The sequence below is a fragment of the Neophocaena asiaeorientalis genome, unplaced genomic scaffold, assembly GCF_003031525.2.
Source record: "Neophocaena asiaeorientalis asiaeorientalis breed wild unplaced genomic scaffold, Neophocaena_asiaeorientalis_V1.1 scaffold51, whole genome shotgun sequence".
Lineage (NCBI taxonomy): Eukaryota > Metazoa > Chordata > Mammalia > Artiodactyla > Phocoenidae > Neophocaena > Neophocaena asiaeorientalis.
In genome coordinates, this window is record NW_020173335.1 from 2,271,885 (window position 1) to 2,287,610 (window position 15,726).

General features: G+C 36.2%; 1 protein-coding gene across 1 annotated transcript in view; it reads right to left on the reverse strand.

Annotated features, from left to right (window-relative positions):
* Positions 1-3,882: 3,882 nt before the first annotated feature.
* Positions 3,883-15,726, reverse strand: part of RXFP1 (relaxin family peptide receptor 1) — a 43,288-nt gene continuing 31,444 nt past the window's right edge. Inside the window, exons 11-15 of the mRNA XM_024746155.1 lie at positions 14,808-14,879; positions 12,752-12,981; positions 10,255-10,665; positions 9,330-9,548; positions 3,883-4,184 (exon numbers count right to left, since the gene is read on the reverse strand). Of these exons, the coding sequence (XP_024601923.1) occupies positions 3,883-4,184; positions 9,330-9,548; positions 10,255-10,665; positions 12,752-12,981; positions 14,808-14,879 (1,234 nt within the window). The remainder of the gene's footprint in view (positions 4,185-9,329; positions 9,549-10,254; positions 10,666-12,751; positions 12,982-14,807; positions 14,880-15,726) is intronic.

Here is a 15,726-nt window from a genome sequence, read left to right on the forward strand (position 1 = left end):
CTGTTTTGGCTGTATCATGAGTGTGATCTGTACTACTTTGGTTTTTGTGTGAGTTCCTCTCCCTGCCTCCCCCATGTATGTTTTTTTTAAGTTAGAAAAAGCATGTTAGTTGATTTCTAATTTTATTTCATTGCCATCAGCTTGGGCTAACCCTGATTTTAGGCACTGAGCCGTCTATGGACACTTTAGTTAATTCCTCTACCAAACTTATAGCTGCTAATGTTGGAGCTCACAGGCCTGCAGCTCCGCTCTGCTTATAGTTTCTGTTGCCCGGTAGGGTCCACAGAGAAGTTCATCTTATTTTCAAGAGTGGCTTTTAAAGAAAATCATCCCGTTTTATATTTCTTTTTGCTCTGCTTCATGGGAGAGATTGGGGAAGAGCTCAGAGCATAAACATTTCTTAAAGACTTCAGAAAAAAATTTAAACTTAGTAGCTCATTGCCAGCTCTATACAAACCTCAGACAATTTATTATTCTGACTGATGTAAACTTTTAAAAGCCTCAAGAGGCTGAAGTCAATAAGATGGAGTTTTTAGCATTAAAATAGTGTATTTAGTTTCAAAAGTTCCTAGTATGAAATATGCATCAGACAGTATGCTGGGAGCTTTACAGACATTATTTCATGTAACCATATTAGCTCTCTGAGGAAAGTGATGTTATTCCTATCTACAGAATAGAAAACAGGCTGAGATGAAATAATTTGCCTGAGGGCCTCTGACACCAAAACTAATATGCTTATCTATAACATACCTAGCTACCTAGCTTTTGGTTAGACCTATTAATATTCAAGGTTGTGATTTTATTTACTCTTCCCATGCGATGGTTTATGTGTCAACTTGGCTGGACCACAGGTTACCCATATATTTTGGCCAAACATTCTGGGTGCTTGTGTGAGGGCATTTTTGGATGAGATTAACAAATTGGTAGCCTGAGTAAAACAGATTGCCCTTCATAATCTGGGTGGGCCTCATTCAATCAGTCGAAGGCCTTGGAAACATAGCTCTTCCTGCCTGATGACCTGTGAACTGAGACATTAGCTTTTCCTGGTTCTACAGAGCTTCTGGCCTTTGGACTTGAACTAGGACATTGGCTCTGCAGGTTTTTGGACTTGCCAGCCTCCATAATCACACGAGCCAATTCCTTATAATAAATCCCTTTATATAAACATTGGTATCATTCCGTGTAAGAACAGAAATGACTCAGACAAGCCATATTTTTAACAGAATTAAAGTTCGGGTAGTTTATTTTCAAAAGAAATCTATATAATTATTCAATAAATTTGTTATGTTTTTGATTCCAGTATTTTCATGTTTCAGACATTTGGGGGGTATTTAAAACTACCTGAAAACATTTTATTCCTGTGTAATGTTTTCAAATTATGAAAGCAAAAAATTTCAATAGTTCAGAGCTAAAAAGTATCTGATGAACTTGCCGACCACATGAACAGAAGGTAAATTCATCCCCTGATGACTTTCTCTGTAGAGTAAAAGTGTCCTATAGAGTAAAACATGCGGATCTTTTCCCCCTGAAGTTCAGGTCCTGAATCAGTGCATTATGGCCCTTTTTTTCTTTTCCCTTAACTGCTTTATTGAGATATAATTTACATACCATAAAATTCACCCATCTAAAGTGTACAATTCAGTGGCTTTTCATATAACCGCAGAGTTGTTTATCTACCGCTACAATCAATTTTAGAACTTCTTTTTGCCCAAGAAGATACTCTGTACTTCTGAGGCATCATCTCCCCAACCCTCCCACCTCAGTAACCTCTGATCTACTTTGTCTCTATGAATCTGCTTATTCTAGATATATCATGTAAATGGAATCATACAGTCATTTGAACTTTTTGTGCCTGGTTTATTCGCGTTCATTGTGTTATAGCATGTGTCAGAATTTATTCCTTTTATGGCTGAATAATATTCCATCATATGTATACACCACAGTTTGTTTATCTGTTCGTCAGTTCACGGGCACTTGGGTTGTTTCCATCTTTTGGCTGCTGTGAATAATGCTATGATGAGTATCTGAATACAAGGATCTGAGTCCTGTTTTCTTCTGGGTTTATACCCAAGAATGAATTGCTATATCATATGGGAATACTATGATAAGCTTTTTTTTTTTTTTTGGTACGTGGGCCTCTCACTGTTGTGGCCTCTCCCGTTGTGGAGCACAGGCTCCGGACGCGCAGGCTCAGCGGCCATGGCTCACGGGCCTAGCCGCTCCGTGGCATGTGGGATCTTCCCGGACCGGGGCACGAACCCATGTCCCCTGCCTTGGCAGGCGGACTGTCAAGCACTGCGCCACCAGGGAAGCCCTATGATGAGCTTTTGAGGAATCACCAAACTGTTTTCTACAGTGACTGCATCATTTTACATTCTGACCAGCAATGTAGAAAGGTTTTCAATATCCACGTCCTTGCCAATACTTGTTATTTTCTGTTTTTGTTTTTCTAAATTATAGCCCTCCTAGTACGTGCAGTGTTATCTCATTATAGTTTAATTTGTATTTTCCTAATGATTAGTGATATTGAACATGCTTATTGGCCATTTATGAATCTTCTTTGGAGAAAAGTCTATTCAAGTCCTTTGCCCATTTAATAAATTGGGTTGCTTGTCTTTTTTGTTGAGTTATAAGAGTTCTTTATATATTCTGGACATTAAACCCTTCTCAGATAGATGAATGAAACTTCTTTCATTCTGAAGATTGTCTTTTCACTTCTTTTAATAATGTTTGTTGATGCACAAAAGGTTTTAATTTAGATGAAGCCCAGTTTATCCATTTTTTTTCCTTTTGTTGCTCATGCTTTTGTTGTTATATCTAAGAATCCATTGCCAAATCCAGGGTTTGGAAGATTTCCCATATATTTTCTTCTAAGTGATTCATGTCATATTTATGTCGTCGATTTGTTTTGAGTAAACTTTTGTATACGGTGCAAGGTAGGGGTCCAAATTCATTATTTTGCATATGGATATCCAGTTGTCCCAGCACCATTTGTTGAAAAAACTGTTCTTTCCCCATTTGATTGTCTTGGCATCTTTGTTGAACATCAACTGACTGTTAAATATGAGGGTTTTATTTCTGGACTCTCACTTCTGTTCCACTGATCTAAATGTCTATCCTTGTTCTAGCTTTTCTGATTCATTCCTTTGCCATACTTTTATTCTCTTTTTATGATCTCATATAATGGTACTCATTTAAAGCAAAAAGACAACTGGGAAGGAAGTGACAGAGAGATGCTGTTTTGAGTTAATATCAGAGCTCTTTTTTCATAGTAATAAATATGTTTATTGGCTCTCAAGTATACATACTTGAAGAGAGGTAAGATGAGTTCTTAAAACAAAATGTCTGTACTTTGCTAATAATCAGACATTTTTTCTGATGCTAGTATACTGATTATTCCAAAACCGTAAACCTTTATTTAAGAGTGTCTGTGATTCTCACTTTTGCTGGTAAGCAAGACAGACAAAGCTCTACCTTAAACTAGGAGCTGCAGATGGACTTTTTATATTCTTGTAGTTAAATACAACTTAACATTGCAAATTGAAAAGATTCTATACTGTCTACTCCCAGGAATTTACTGCAGTGCCATGCACACAGTGGGTACTCAATAAATGCATGGTAAAAGAATGAATGAACCGTGAAGTAGATTTCTCTTAGTTTCCTATCCAAAATATGTACCAGTTTATACACATTATCAATATAATTTATTTCCCTTTACATGGGCATCAGCCATTTTGATTTTTTCCCAAATAACCTCATGTCCATGTAAGCTAATTTATTTTAGCTGTTATTATAAATTATTTTGTGGCATTTATTTTATACTAATAAATCCATCATAAAGCATCCCACAATATTCTCTGTGTAGAAATAGGTTTCAGTCGGTTATGAATAGGAATTGAGTCTAGTTGATTGAGAAATGAGTGATAATTCACAGGGGTCTGTGAAAAGAGCTGGCTTCATTAGCTCAGAAGGCATCTCCTGCAGGGGCCACATTTCTACCCAGATGAACGATGGAGCATATGTCTTCTGACTTCCTTTGCTGTCAATAGATCTTCTCTGTCTGTAGTTATACCAAAACTGATGGATCATTTCTTTGAATGGTCTTGTGGTCAGAGTATAGAGAATTGGGTTCAAAGCACTGTTGATAGGCAGAATAAAAATCACTACCCAAGACGTTATGGTACCTGGAAGAGAAAAATGAAATTCCTTGAGTGTTTATAGATGTTTACAAGGTATGGAGACACCTTGTCCTTGTTTCCCCTAACCCCCCAGCCCCCCACACTGACTTTTGAGTCTTAATTTTTTCCCCTTGATGTCATATAGTTAACTACCAAGTCTGTACGTGTTTCCAGGACGCCAGTGTTTGAGGGACGTGCTAACACTATCAAAAACCAGGGTTTTTGCTAAGCAGCTTTTCTCGAGTACATCAACAAAAGTGTTCTATTGGGTAGAAATGTGTGTTACCGAGTGCTTGTGTATTACTCAGATCTGATTCCATCTTAGGAAAAACAGTATTGTTTAGTATTTGAATCATACCTTTTCAAGTGTTTTAATTATGAGATAGTACATGTGATATTTCTCAGGAGATATAGACTTAGCTTTAATAGATTTCTGCTATTTATTTGGTTTGAAAAACATGTATGCAGTTTTAGGCTTTTGACTAGATACTTATTTCAGTAAAAACATCTTTGGCTAACCTTATCTTAAAATTACTGCAGTATATATGCAACTACCTAAGACTCAGATATTTATTATAATTTAATTTATGCTCTCTTCCCTCTTTTACTTATAAAATGTAAGGCACTATCGCCACCAACCATGGGATAAAGCAAAGTTAAAGTTGTATGTTTATAAATTTTTAAAGTGTGACTATATATTGCAGTATACTTACAGCTAACAGGATTTTATACATTTTTTTATTGTGGTAAAATATACATCACATAAACGTTTCCATTTTAACCATTTTTAAGTGCACAGTTCAGTGGCATTAACTACGTTCACATTGTTGTGCAACCATCACCACCATCCATTTCCAAAACTTTTTCATCTTCCCACACTGAAACTCTGTACATAATTACCTCATATAAGTGGAATCCTACAGAATCTGTCCTTTTGTGACTGTCTTGTTTCAGTAGCATAATGTTTTCAAAATCTATCCATGTTGCAGCATGTATCAGAATTTCCTCCCTTTAAAGGCTGAATAATAACCCATTGTGTGTATATAACTCATTTGCTTTAAGCATCCATCCACTGATGGACCCTTGGGTTGTTTCGCTCCCACATTTTGGCTACTGTGAATAATGCTGTCATGAACATGGGTGTATGAATGTCTGTTTGATTCCCTGCTTTCAATTCTTTTGGGTATATACTCAGGAGTAGAATTGTTGGGTCACACGGTAATCCTATGTTTAAGTTTTTGAGGAACCACCATACTGTTTTCTACAGCAGCTGTGCCATTTTACATTCCTACCAGCACAAGAGTTCCAATTTCTCCACATCCTTGCCGGTACTTGTTTTCTGTTTTTGAGAACGGCCATCCTAATGAATGTGATGTGCCTTATTTTTAAATATCAAGAGTGCCTTCTTCTGTCGTCTCTCACACTCTGGGGTAATGTTCCCTAAATTGCTATGTATTTCAGGAAGAAAAATTTCTTATGTTCTAAAAAAAAAATGAAGTAATTATTTGATAATCATTTTGACCTGTGTTCCTTTCTGGTCATCTTAAGCATGGGATTATCAGAATTTCAACACAGTGAGTATAATTTATTGGAATCATTGTTCCTTTGTTCCCATAGTCACTATGTTTTTTGGCATTTGTGGAAAAAATTGAACACGTGGCAGCCTCCAGCTTGCACCAGGAGAAGCTGTAACCCCCGCCATGCTCTGGCTCCAGCCCCCCACCCCTCAAGGCAGCAGCTGCCAGTGGCCCAGGAGAAGCCCTGGCTCACATGGGGCTCTGACTGTAGCCCCTTCGTCTCCAACCCCCAAACCCCCACCAAGGCGACGGGCCTGACATGCCCCAGGAAAACCCTTGCCCCTGTTTGTTTCAGATTCAACTCTCCCACCAAAGCCACTGGGCATGTGCAGACCGCATAGGGCTGCTCCCACATAAGGACACAAATCAAGCTCAGGATAGGCAACTGTTTTGCCTAATTTCACAGAGACAAACAGAGAAAGTCAAACAAAATGAGATGACAGTGGACTATTTTCCAAATTAAAGAGCAAGATAAAAACCCAGGAGAAAAACCAAAAGAAGTGGAGATAAGTAAGTTACCTAACAAAGAATTTAAAGCAATGGTCATAAAAATGTTCACCCGCCTTGGGAAAGGACTAGAGGAGCACACAACTGTAACAAAGAAACAGAAAATGTAAAAGAGAGCCAATCAGAGCCGAAGAATGCAATCACTGAAATGAAAAATACACTGGAGGGTATCAACAGTAGAGTAAGCGATACAGAAGAATGAAACAGAAGAATCCTTAGCGACCCGGAAGACAGAATAGGGTAAATCACTCAATCAGAATAGCAAAAAGAAAAATATAATTTAAAAAAAATGAGGATAGTTTAAAGGACCTCAGAGACAGCGTCAGGTGTACTAACATTTGCATTATAGGGTTCCCAGAAGGAGAAAAGAGGAAGGGGGCAAAAAATGTATTTGATTAAATAATGGCTGAAAATTATTTAATTTAACCTGAAGAAGGAAGCATCTGATCCAGGAAACACATAAAGTCCCAAACAAAATGAACTCAAAGGGATCCACACTAAGACATATAATAGTTAAAATGGCAAGAGTTAAAGCGAGAATTTTAAAGGCAGCAAGAGAAAGGCAAAGAGTCACATACAAGGGAAACCCCATACGGCTACCAGCTGACTTTTCAGCAGAAATTTGCAGGCCAGAAGGGAGTGGCATGATATATTTAAAGTGTTGAAAGAAAGGAAAAAACCTGTAATCAAGGATACTGTACCTGGCAATGTTATCATTCAGAATTGAAAGAGCAGCAGCCGCATAGCACAGTGAGATCAGCTCGGTGCTTTGTGGTGACCTACAGGGGTGGGATAGGGAGGGTGGGAGGGAGGCTTAAGATGGGGGGCATATGGGGACATATGCATGCATATGGTTGATTCACTTTGTTGTACAACAGAGACTCACACAGCATTGGGAAGCAATTGTACTCCAATAAAGATGTATTTAAAAAGAAGAGTTTCCCAACAAGCAAAAACTAAAAAAATTCATCACCACTAAACCAGCCTTACAAGAACCGTTAAAGTGAAAAAAAAAGGCCGTAATAAAAAGTAAAATATATGAAGGAAGAAAATCTTACTGTTAAAGGCAAATATAGAGTAAAGGCAGTGGATCAAGTACCTAAAAGAGCTAGTACTAAGATTAAAACCAAAAGTTTGTAAAGTCAAAATCAACGATAATTACAATAAACAGTTAAGGGATACATATAAAGATGTAAAATATGATATCAAAACAAATAACACGGGGGAATAACAATGTAGAGCTCTTAGAATGCATTTGAACTTAACTATCAGTTTGTGTGTGTGTGTATACATATATATTATATATATAATATATATATTATATATATAATATATATGGCATGATAACTACAAACCATAAAACAACAATAGATACACACACAAAAAAGGGAAAGGAACCCAAATATAACACTAAGGACAATCAAGGGAATATGCTAAAAGAAGACAAGAACAGAGAAGAACTACAAAAACAACCAGAAAACAAGTAACAAAATGACAATAAGTACATACCTACCAATAACCACTTTAAATGTAAATGGACTAAATGCTCCAATAAAAAGCCATAGGGTGGATGAATGGATTAAAAAACAAGCCCCATCTCTATGCTAGCTACAAGAGAGTCACTTCAGAGCAAAGATACACACATTCTGAAAGTGAAGAGACGGAAAAAATGTTCCATGCAAATGCAAATGAAAAGAGAGCTGGGTTAGCAATACACATATCAGGCAAAATAGACTTTAAAGAGAAGTCTGTAACAAAAGACATAGAAGGGCACTTATATAATGATAAAGGGGTAAACCCAAGAAGAGGCTATAACATTTGTAAACATATGTGCACCTAACATAGAAGCACCTAAATATGTAAAGCAAATATTATCAGACATGAAGGGAGAAATTGACAGTATTAGAAGATGGTAGGAGACTTTAATACCCCACACACATCAAGGGCTAGATCATCCAGACAGAAAATCAATAAGGAAACAGTGGCTTTAAGAGACACATTATACCAGTTGGACTTAATAAATATCTACAGAACATTCCATTAAAAACAGGAAATTACACATTCTTTTCAAATGTGCATACAACATTTTCCAGGATAAATCGCATGCTAGGCCACACAACAAGTCTTAGTAAATTTAAGAAGGCTAAAATCATATAAAGCATCTTTTCCAACCACAGTAGTATGAAACTAAGAGCGAATTACAGGAAGAAAAGTGGGAAAACACAAATTTGTAGACTAAACAACATGCTACTAAAAAACCAATGGGTCAACAAAGAAATCAAAGAGGAAACAAAAAATTACCTTAAGATGAATGAAAATAGAAACACAACCCTCCAGAATCTATGAGACACAGCAAAAGCAGTTCTAAGAGGGAAGTTTACAGTGATTCAGGGACATGCCAAGAAACAAAAAAATCTCAAATGGACAACCTAATTTTCTAATGAAAGGAACTAGAAAAAGAACAAACAAGGCCCAAAGTTAGTAGAAGGAAGGAAGTAATAAAGATCAGAGCAGAAAGAAATAAGAGACTAAAAAGTAGTCAAAAAGATCAGTGGAACTAAGTGTTCATTTTTTGAAAAGATAAAATATTGCTAAATCTTTAGCCAGATTCATCAAGAAAAAAAAGAGAAAGGATCAAAATAAATAAAATTAGAAATGAAAAAGTAGAAGTTACAACTGATATCACAGAAGTACAAACAATCATCAGAGAATACTACTAACAGTTGTATGTCAACAAATTGTACAACTTAAAAGAAATGGATAAATTCCTAGAAATATAAAAACTTCTAATAGTGAATCAGGAAGAAATATGGAAAAAGGTATTCCATGCAAATGGAAATCAAAAGAAAGCCAGAGTAGCAATACTCATATCAGACAAAATAGACTTTAAATGGAAGACTGTTACAAGAGACAAAGACTGACACTACCTAATGATCAAGGGATCAATGCAAGAAAAGGATATAACAATTATAAATGTATATGCATCCAACATAGAATCACCTAAATATATAAGGCAAATATTAATGGACAGATTTTTTATTTCTTTACAGGAAGAAAAAATTCATACCTGGTATTTCTACCTGAAGCAATGACAGAAATTTCAGTATAAAGATGGGTATCCAGCATAATGCATCGGTAAAAACAATAAAGAAAAAACGTTTGGCAAGGATCATCTCTTTCCTAACTTGATTCCGTACTTCGGTTGCTGTTATGGCACTTTGATGGATGCTGTAAAACATGCTTGCATATGAAAAAACTATGATGATAAATGCTGCTAAGTTAATACCTATAAAGAACACAAAGATGATGATTAATGAATAAGCACATTCTTTCAGAACAAGCAAACATACCCTTAGCTGCTATTGTAAAGGAGAAGATACAAAGACCACAATGTGTTTTTTGTTCTTTGTAAGAATTACTAAGGCACAAAAATCATTAATTAAAAAATTCTAAATATTGTTGAAGCTATAAGAATGATGAAATGTTTATTTTTAAAATGGCATATTAAAATTAGATTGTAGTGATTCAATGACTATCTTGGGCTTATTAAATTAATCTGTCTTGTGTTAATTTTTTTGGTAATTCAATTACTTTGTTATATTTTGAGAATATTTTTCACAAGAGGACATACTCCCATACTCCCATACATGCTCCCAAGCCAAAGACTTGTGTGGCTACTTTGACTTTGTTCATATGATAAAGGCAAAGAGTTAAAATATGTTTTGCTTAGTATTATTAGGGTGATTGCATGAAATGCAAGTGTTTAGCATCTTGTCTTTTATTCAAGTGTATCATATAAGAATTAATATGATGAAGTGGTAATTTAGAAAAAATAATCCCTTTAGGGGATTCTGATACAATCCACCCTCAATGTCCATTCTGGTTAGAAGATCTGAAATAGAAAGTTGTAAATATTAAAAGGCATAATGAGATTCAGATTGTGATTTATTCTAGCATTTGAATGAAAGGGCTTCTAATACAGAGTTTCTTACCGAGAAAAATTGCCACTGAATAAATCTGGGCTCCAGTACTTTCTGTATCTTCTGAATGAAGAGGGAAGCATACCCCATTGGTGCCGTAGTAGTTTTTGAAAAATTCTTTATTGCTTAGTGGAATGAAAGCCACGATAAAACCGATAATCCAAATGAGAATCAAAACTGTAATGGTTCTGCATTTTCCAGGTCTTAAACATCTGAAAGGATATACAATGCAGATATATTTTTCCACTGTCAGGAACGTTAAAAGTAACACTGATACTTCTGTGGACAGAATGGCCAGGGACCCCAGAAGCTGGCAGTGAATACTCTCCATCCACAGCTGTGCGTGCTTGTTGTATTCTCCTCGAAACTTCAGGTCAAAGGCTCCGATCACAAACAAATAGATTCCCATCAGGCAGTCGGCACCTACAGGGATCAGTGAATTTCACAAATTTAGAGAAATAAATAGGTAAGATGGAATTATCATTAAGCAGAATTTTTAAAAAATGTATTTATCTATTTATTTTTGGCTGCTTTGGGTCTTCGTTGCTGCGCGCGGGCTTTCTCTAGTTGCGGCGAGCGGGGGCCACTCTTCGTTGCAGTGCACGGGCTTCTCATCGCGGTGGCTTCTCTTGTAGCGGAGCACGGGCTCTAGGCGCACGGGCTTCAGCACTTGTGGCTCGCGGGCCCTAGAGCACAGGCTCAGCAGTTGTGGTGCACGGGCCCGGTTGCTCTGCGGCATGTGGGATCTTCCCGGATCAGGGCTCGAACCCGTGTCCCCTGCATTGGCAGGCGGATTCTTAACCACTGTGCCACCAGGGAAGCCCCAGAAATATTTTTAATATTAGCCCCAAATAGCCAAGTTCCTTGTATCTTGGGGGCGGGGGAGGGAAGTTTTATTCTAAGAGTTCATTTATGGGTAAGGACCACTTCATCAACTCTCCCTGCTAAGCACTCTTAGAGCACCCTCTGCAGCCAATTATGTAATCATTCCTCTGTTTTCGTCTAACACACAGTCTGTAAGAGCAGGAGTCTTGTCTGTTTTGCTTTCTGTTCTAGTCCCATCACCTAGCAGTGCTGAGTAAATGAGTAAAATGCACGAGCGTTCAATTAGGGACAAGACTGGGAAGTTATAATTTGGTTCATCTCTTCCATGGAAATTCTCCCAGCTTAAGAAACTTAAGTCATTCAAAATCCCAGAGAAAGTAATCCAGAAGTTGCTATGACAGAGTAATGACTATGAATTTTGAGGTCTGTCATTTTGAAGATGTGAATAATTATGAAGTGCTCTGTAGTCAGTATAATTCTGAGGGGCTTCAATGAGTCACCCAGGGGTGGTCGAAGCAAAACTGTTCTCTCTGATTCTTTCTTCCCATCTGAACATCTTTCTCTGTCTCTTTTCAGACTCCTCCATCCCCCACATCAGCTGTTAATGTGATACACTTCTTGGTGTATTTGCTTTTTAAGCAGATATTACATATCAGAGAGTAGGTGAGATTTTTTATTTGACCGCGCAAGCATTCTATACAACGATCCTAAAGTCACATCACGGTATACATCGTAAGGCTGGCCCTAATCTTTAAACACCGAGGTTATATTCCAGCCTTTATCAGGGAAATTGAGCAAACTCAAAATTGTGTAGCTAACAATACAAAGTAGTAAACCATTTCTGAGTTCTGTTTCTTGGGTAGCTTGCAATGAAAAGACAGTTCGACATTCTACTTTGAGTGAGGGCGAGGGTAAGACATGGCACAGCACTTGTAAAGGAGAACATCGTATAGATTGATTCCTGCTTGAGGTAGGATGGGTAAATTATAGGCCACTTGACCAAGATTATAAACACCCTGAGGACTGGTTTCTTGCTTTTATTTAATTAATTAATTTATTTTTGTATTCCTCATTTAACATAATACCTTGCAATCACGTTTCAAAAACTTAAAAAATTTAACACTGCCTAAAACACTTTCTTATTTAAATATTTCAAATTATGAATGGAAAAGAATGTAGAAGCTCAGAGACCAGAAAAACAACATTTGAAGTCAGTATCCATGAACTGGACATTCAAACAAGAAATAAACACAGCTCTGGAACCATGAAAGGGTCCAATTTGATTATAGTAAAAGATTTTACATGCTTTGATAAAATATTATTTTATTAAATAATAAAGATATTATTTATAATTTTAAATAAATTATTTAATAATATTAAATTCACTTTCTTCGTCAGAGAAGAAAGCAAATGAACAAAAGCTTCTTTATGAGAAAAAAATTAATGAATGAGCCCTTCATTAATCTGTGTAAAGTGGCTGAGTTTTCTTATTTTAAAAACTTATTTTCTTTCTTATCGCTAAAGTAATTTTATTTTCATTGTAGCGAACGTGAAAATAGCATATAAGCAAAGGGGAGAGATTTTTAAAATCTCATAATTCTACCGCTCTCGTTACTTATTGTCTAATAGCAACGCTTTCATATATTTTGAAACTGTTATTCCTCTTCAGCCAGGAAATACTCACAGCAGAGGGAAATGATCGACATGGCATGCAGCTTGTTCTCAGATCTGATATAAGGTCGCATACAGATGACAAAGATGTTTCCAAAGCATGTAACTGCAGACACAACCCAGACGAATACTCTCTGAATAATGCTCGCCAAGAGATCCTCTAAAGATGAGATTCCATCAGTGTTTGGTTTACAGCTGCGAACATGGGGTGCATAGCCACAGTACTGGAACTTCTTAAAATAGCTGACGTGCAGAGAGAAGGGAAAAGAAGATTTTAAACTGAAGTCAGTGTCACTCTACATTCATATCTATTTTCTACATTCTCTCAGTAGAAAGAAAACGTCTTAATATGAGATTCAGAGGAATGAATGTAAAACATTAGGGATACTGAAGATTTAACCTTAAGTTTAATTCTCATTAACTTGGTTTTTAAAAGAATGTGTGGGTGAGAGCCACAAAAAGACGTAATAAACATACAAGTGTTAGACATGTCTTAGAATATAAATCAAATGTTAGCATGTGATCAGGACAATCCACCCAAGGAAACTTGTCACTGGGTTTTCAGTGTTTAGTGCATGTGTTAATAAATCCACCGTTACATAACTCCTATGGTTGCTGCAACTGATTTTTCTTTTTCAAGCCCAGGGGAAGAGAATTTGTCCTCTGTGTTTCTATGGCTTTTCTAGTATAGAATTTGTGTGATCTGTAGCTACTTGCTAACAACATGCTTACCCTCACACTAGAGTTTGGTACATAATAGGGTGTTCGATAAATGTGTGTTGAGTGAATTCTTTCATCAGTAGAGAGACCTCCCTTGTTAATAAAACACCACCGAGATAATCAGTAATTACTACTGTGCTACCACCAACACCAGCACCGTTTATTGAGCATCTTCCAAGTATCAAGAATAACTTCTCAGATCAGCTCCATGAGCTTGATATCAGTATCACCATACAAGAAGATGACTCTTCAATGGAGGCAAATTATCTGCTAGGAAATTTTCTAATAAATGCAGAAATTAGGATTTAAATTAGATATTTCTGCCCCTAAAGCGATGTACTCTGGCAAAAAATATAAGTGATCTTTATAGTATAAGGAGTTGTAGTAAAATACAAGATAAAAATTTGACAATTACAGTATATTGTCCTGTTGTTTAACTCTTGCTGCCTGGATCCCAGGATCTGCCGTGGTTTCTGCTCAATTCGGTTCTGCTCCTTGTTTCTTGGGTTTTGTGACCTACACCATTTTCTTCCAATAAACTCTGCTTTGCTTAATTTAGTCAGAGTGTTTTATGTTGTGTGCAACCAAGGAAACTTTTATGGGCATGCTCTCTGAGGAATTATGGGAAAAAAAACTCCCAGTATCCTCCGTTAGATTTAAAATAAAAGCAAGATTATAGAGTGGTGGTGACTGCCATGACACTTTCTAAATTATTGGGAATTAATTACCTTGGCGTGGAGACCATTCGAATATATTTCATATATATACTGCTATATATTACATTCAATTAAAGAAAATGTTTCTGAAGCCTGTAATTGATGGCATGATGAGATACACTGTTTGAATAAAAGATTTTTCATGGTTTACCATGTTATCCATACACTCTCGCACATCATGCCCTGACACTGTGGGCAATTTTCACTGACGAGGATTTCTCTCTTCCCTTCCTCCATTTACATGAATTATTTATCATTATTTTATGTTGCTTATGTAACTTCTTCATCTGGTCACATTTGTGCCATGTGCACAAATTACTAGCTGAGTGGACAAACGTGACTATCAGTGAGTGGCATCAGGGCTCGGGAGAGTTTACAAGCCTCAGTGGGTTCCCTCCACACTCCTGCTGTCTGACATTCAGACAAAACTCCTTTCATTCTGCCAGATCATGGAGAACTAAAAATCACCCCACCCAATACCAACGCTTTAAGAGTTAATTATTGTTTAGGCAAATTAATCAGTAGAAAATGTTAATAGATTGGATGCATTGGGTATGGAGGTATTAGCACAATACATGTGGAAACGTAAAAGACTAAAATCAAGGTGAAGAACAAGAAAAAACATCTGCTTACATGTGAGAGAGATTCGTGAGAGGTCTAAACATCCTTTGTTGGATATTTGAAATTTCAATTCCTTCTAGGCTGCTAAAAATATCAAATTAATTATCAAAAAAATGTTATGCAGGGTATAATAAAATGAGTTTTTGTGACAGACAGTTTAATAAAATTCTGTTAGTTAACACTTATTCGGAACCAAACATTCATACTTAACCTTCCCTAGGCACTTCCCCAACTCCTTTAAAAATGTTTTTATTAAAACATTTTTTTTATTGAATGAAATATTCTTTAAATTCTACAGTGCTTTACAATTTTCAAAAGTTTCACACACATGATTTCATATGATCCCATAATAACCCATTTTTTTCTCCCAATGCCTTTTTGATTCTGCTATTTATATGTATATATCCTGCTTATTTGAATTTTTTGGCTTCTAATAGAGAGTGGAACAATGTTTTTTTCATAGTAACTACTCAATATATAGTTTTGAAATAAATGAACAAGCATTATCTTTTAGACAATATTGCAATAGAATTTTACATTCTTGAAGTTTTTCTAATAATTTTAAATAATAAATGTTTTTCTAATAAAATGCCATTTTACTGAGGGAACACTTAAAAGAACTGAAGCTTACCTTCTTAAGGCAATTCTTAGACCCTAACATAATTTGTGTGTGTGTGTTTATGTGTGTGTGTGTTGCAAGTAATGACTTATATCATCTAGAACATTCTATCTTGGGATAAAGATGGCTATAATAAATTCTTAGATACCCAGTGCTAATGAAGGAATAAATATGCATAGATGCCTTCAGAGGATCAAGCAAACAATCCAATATAAGCTTCTGGTGATTACAGAAATATATGAAATGATTAATCATTATCTAATTTGTGGCTTATAAATACGAAAGATTAAACTAATAGCTATCTGTTTGTAG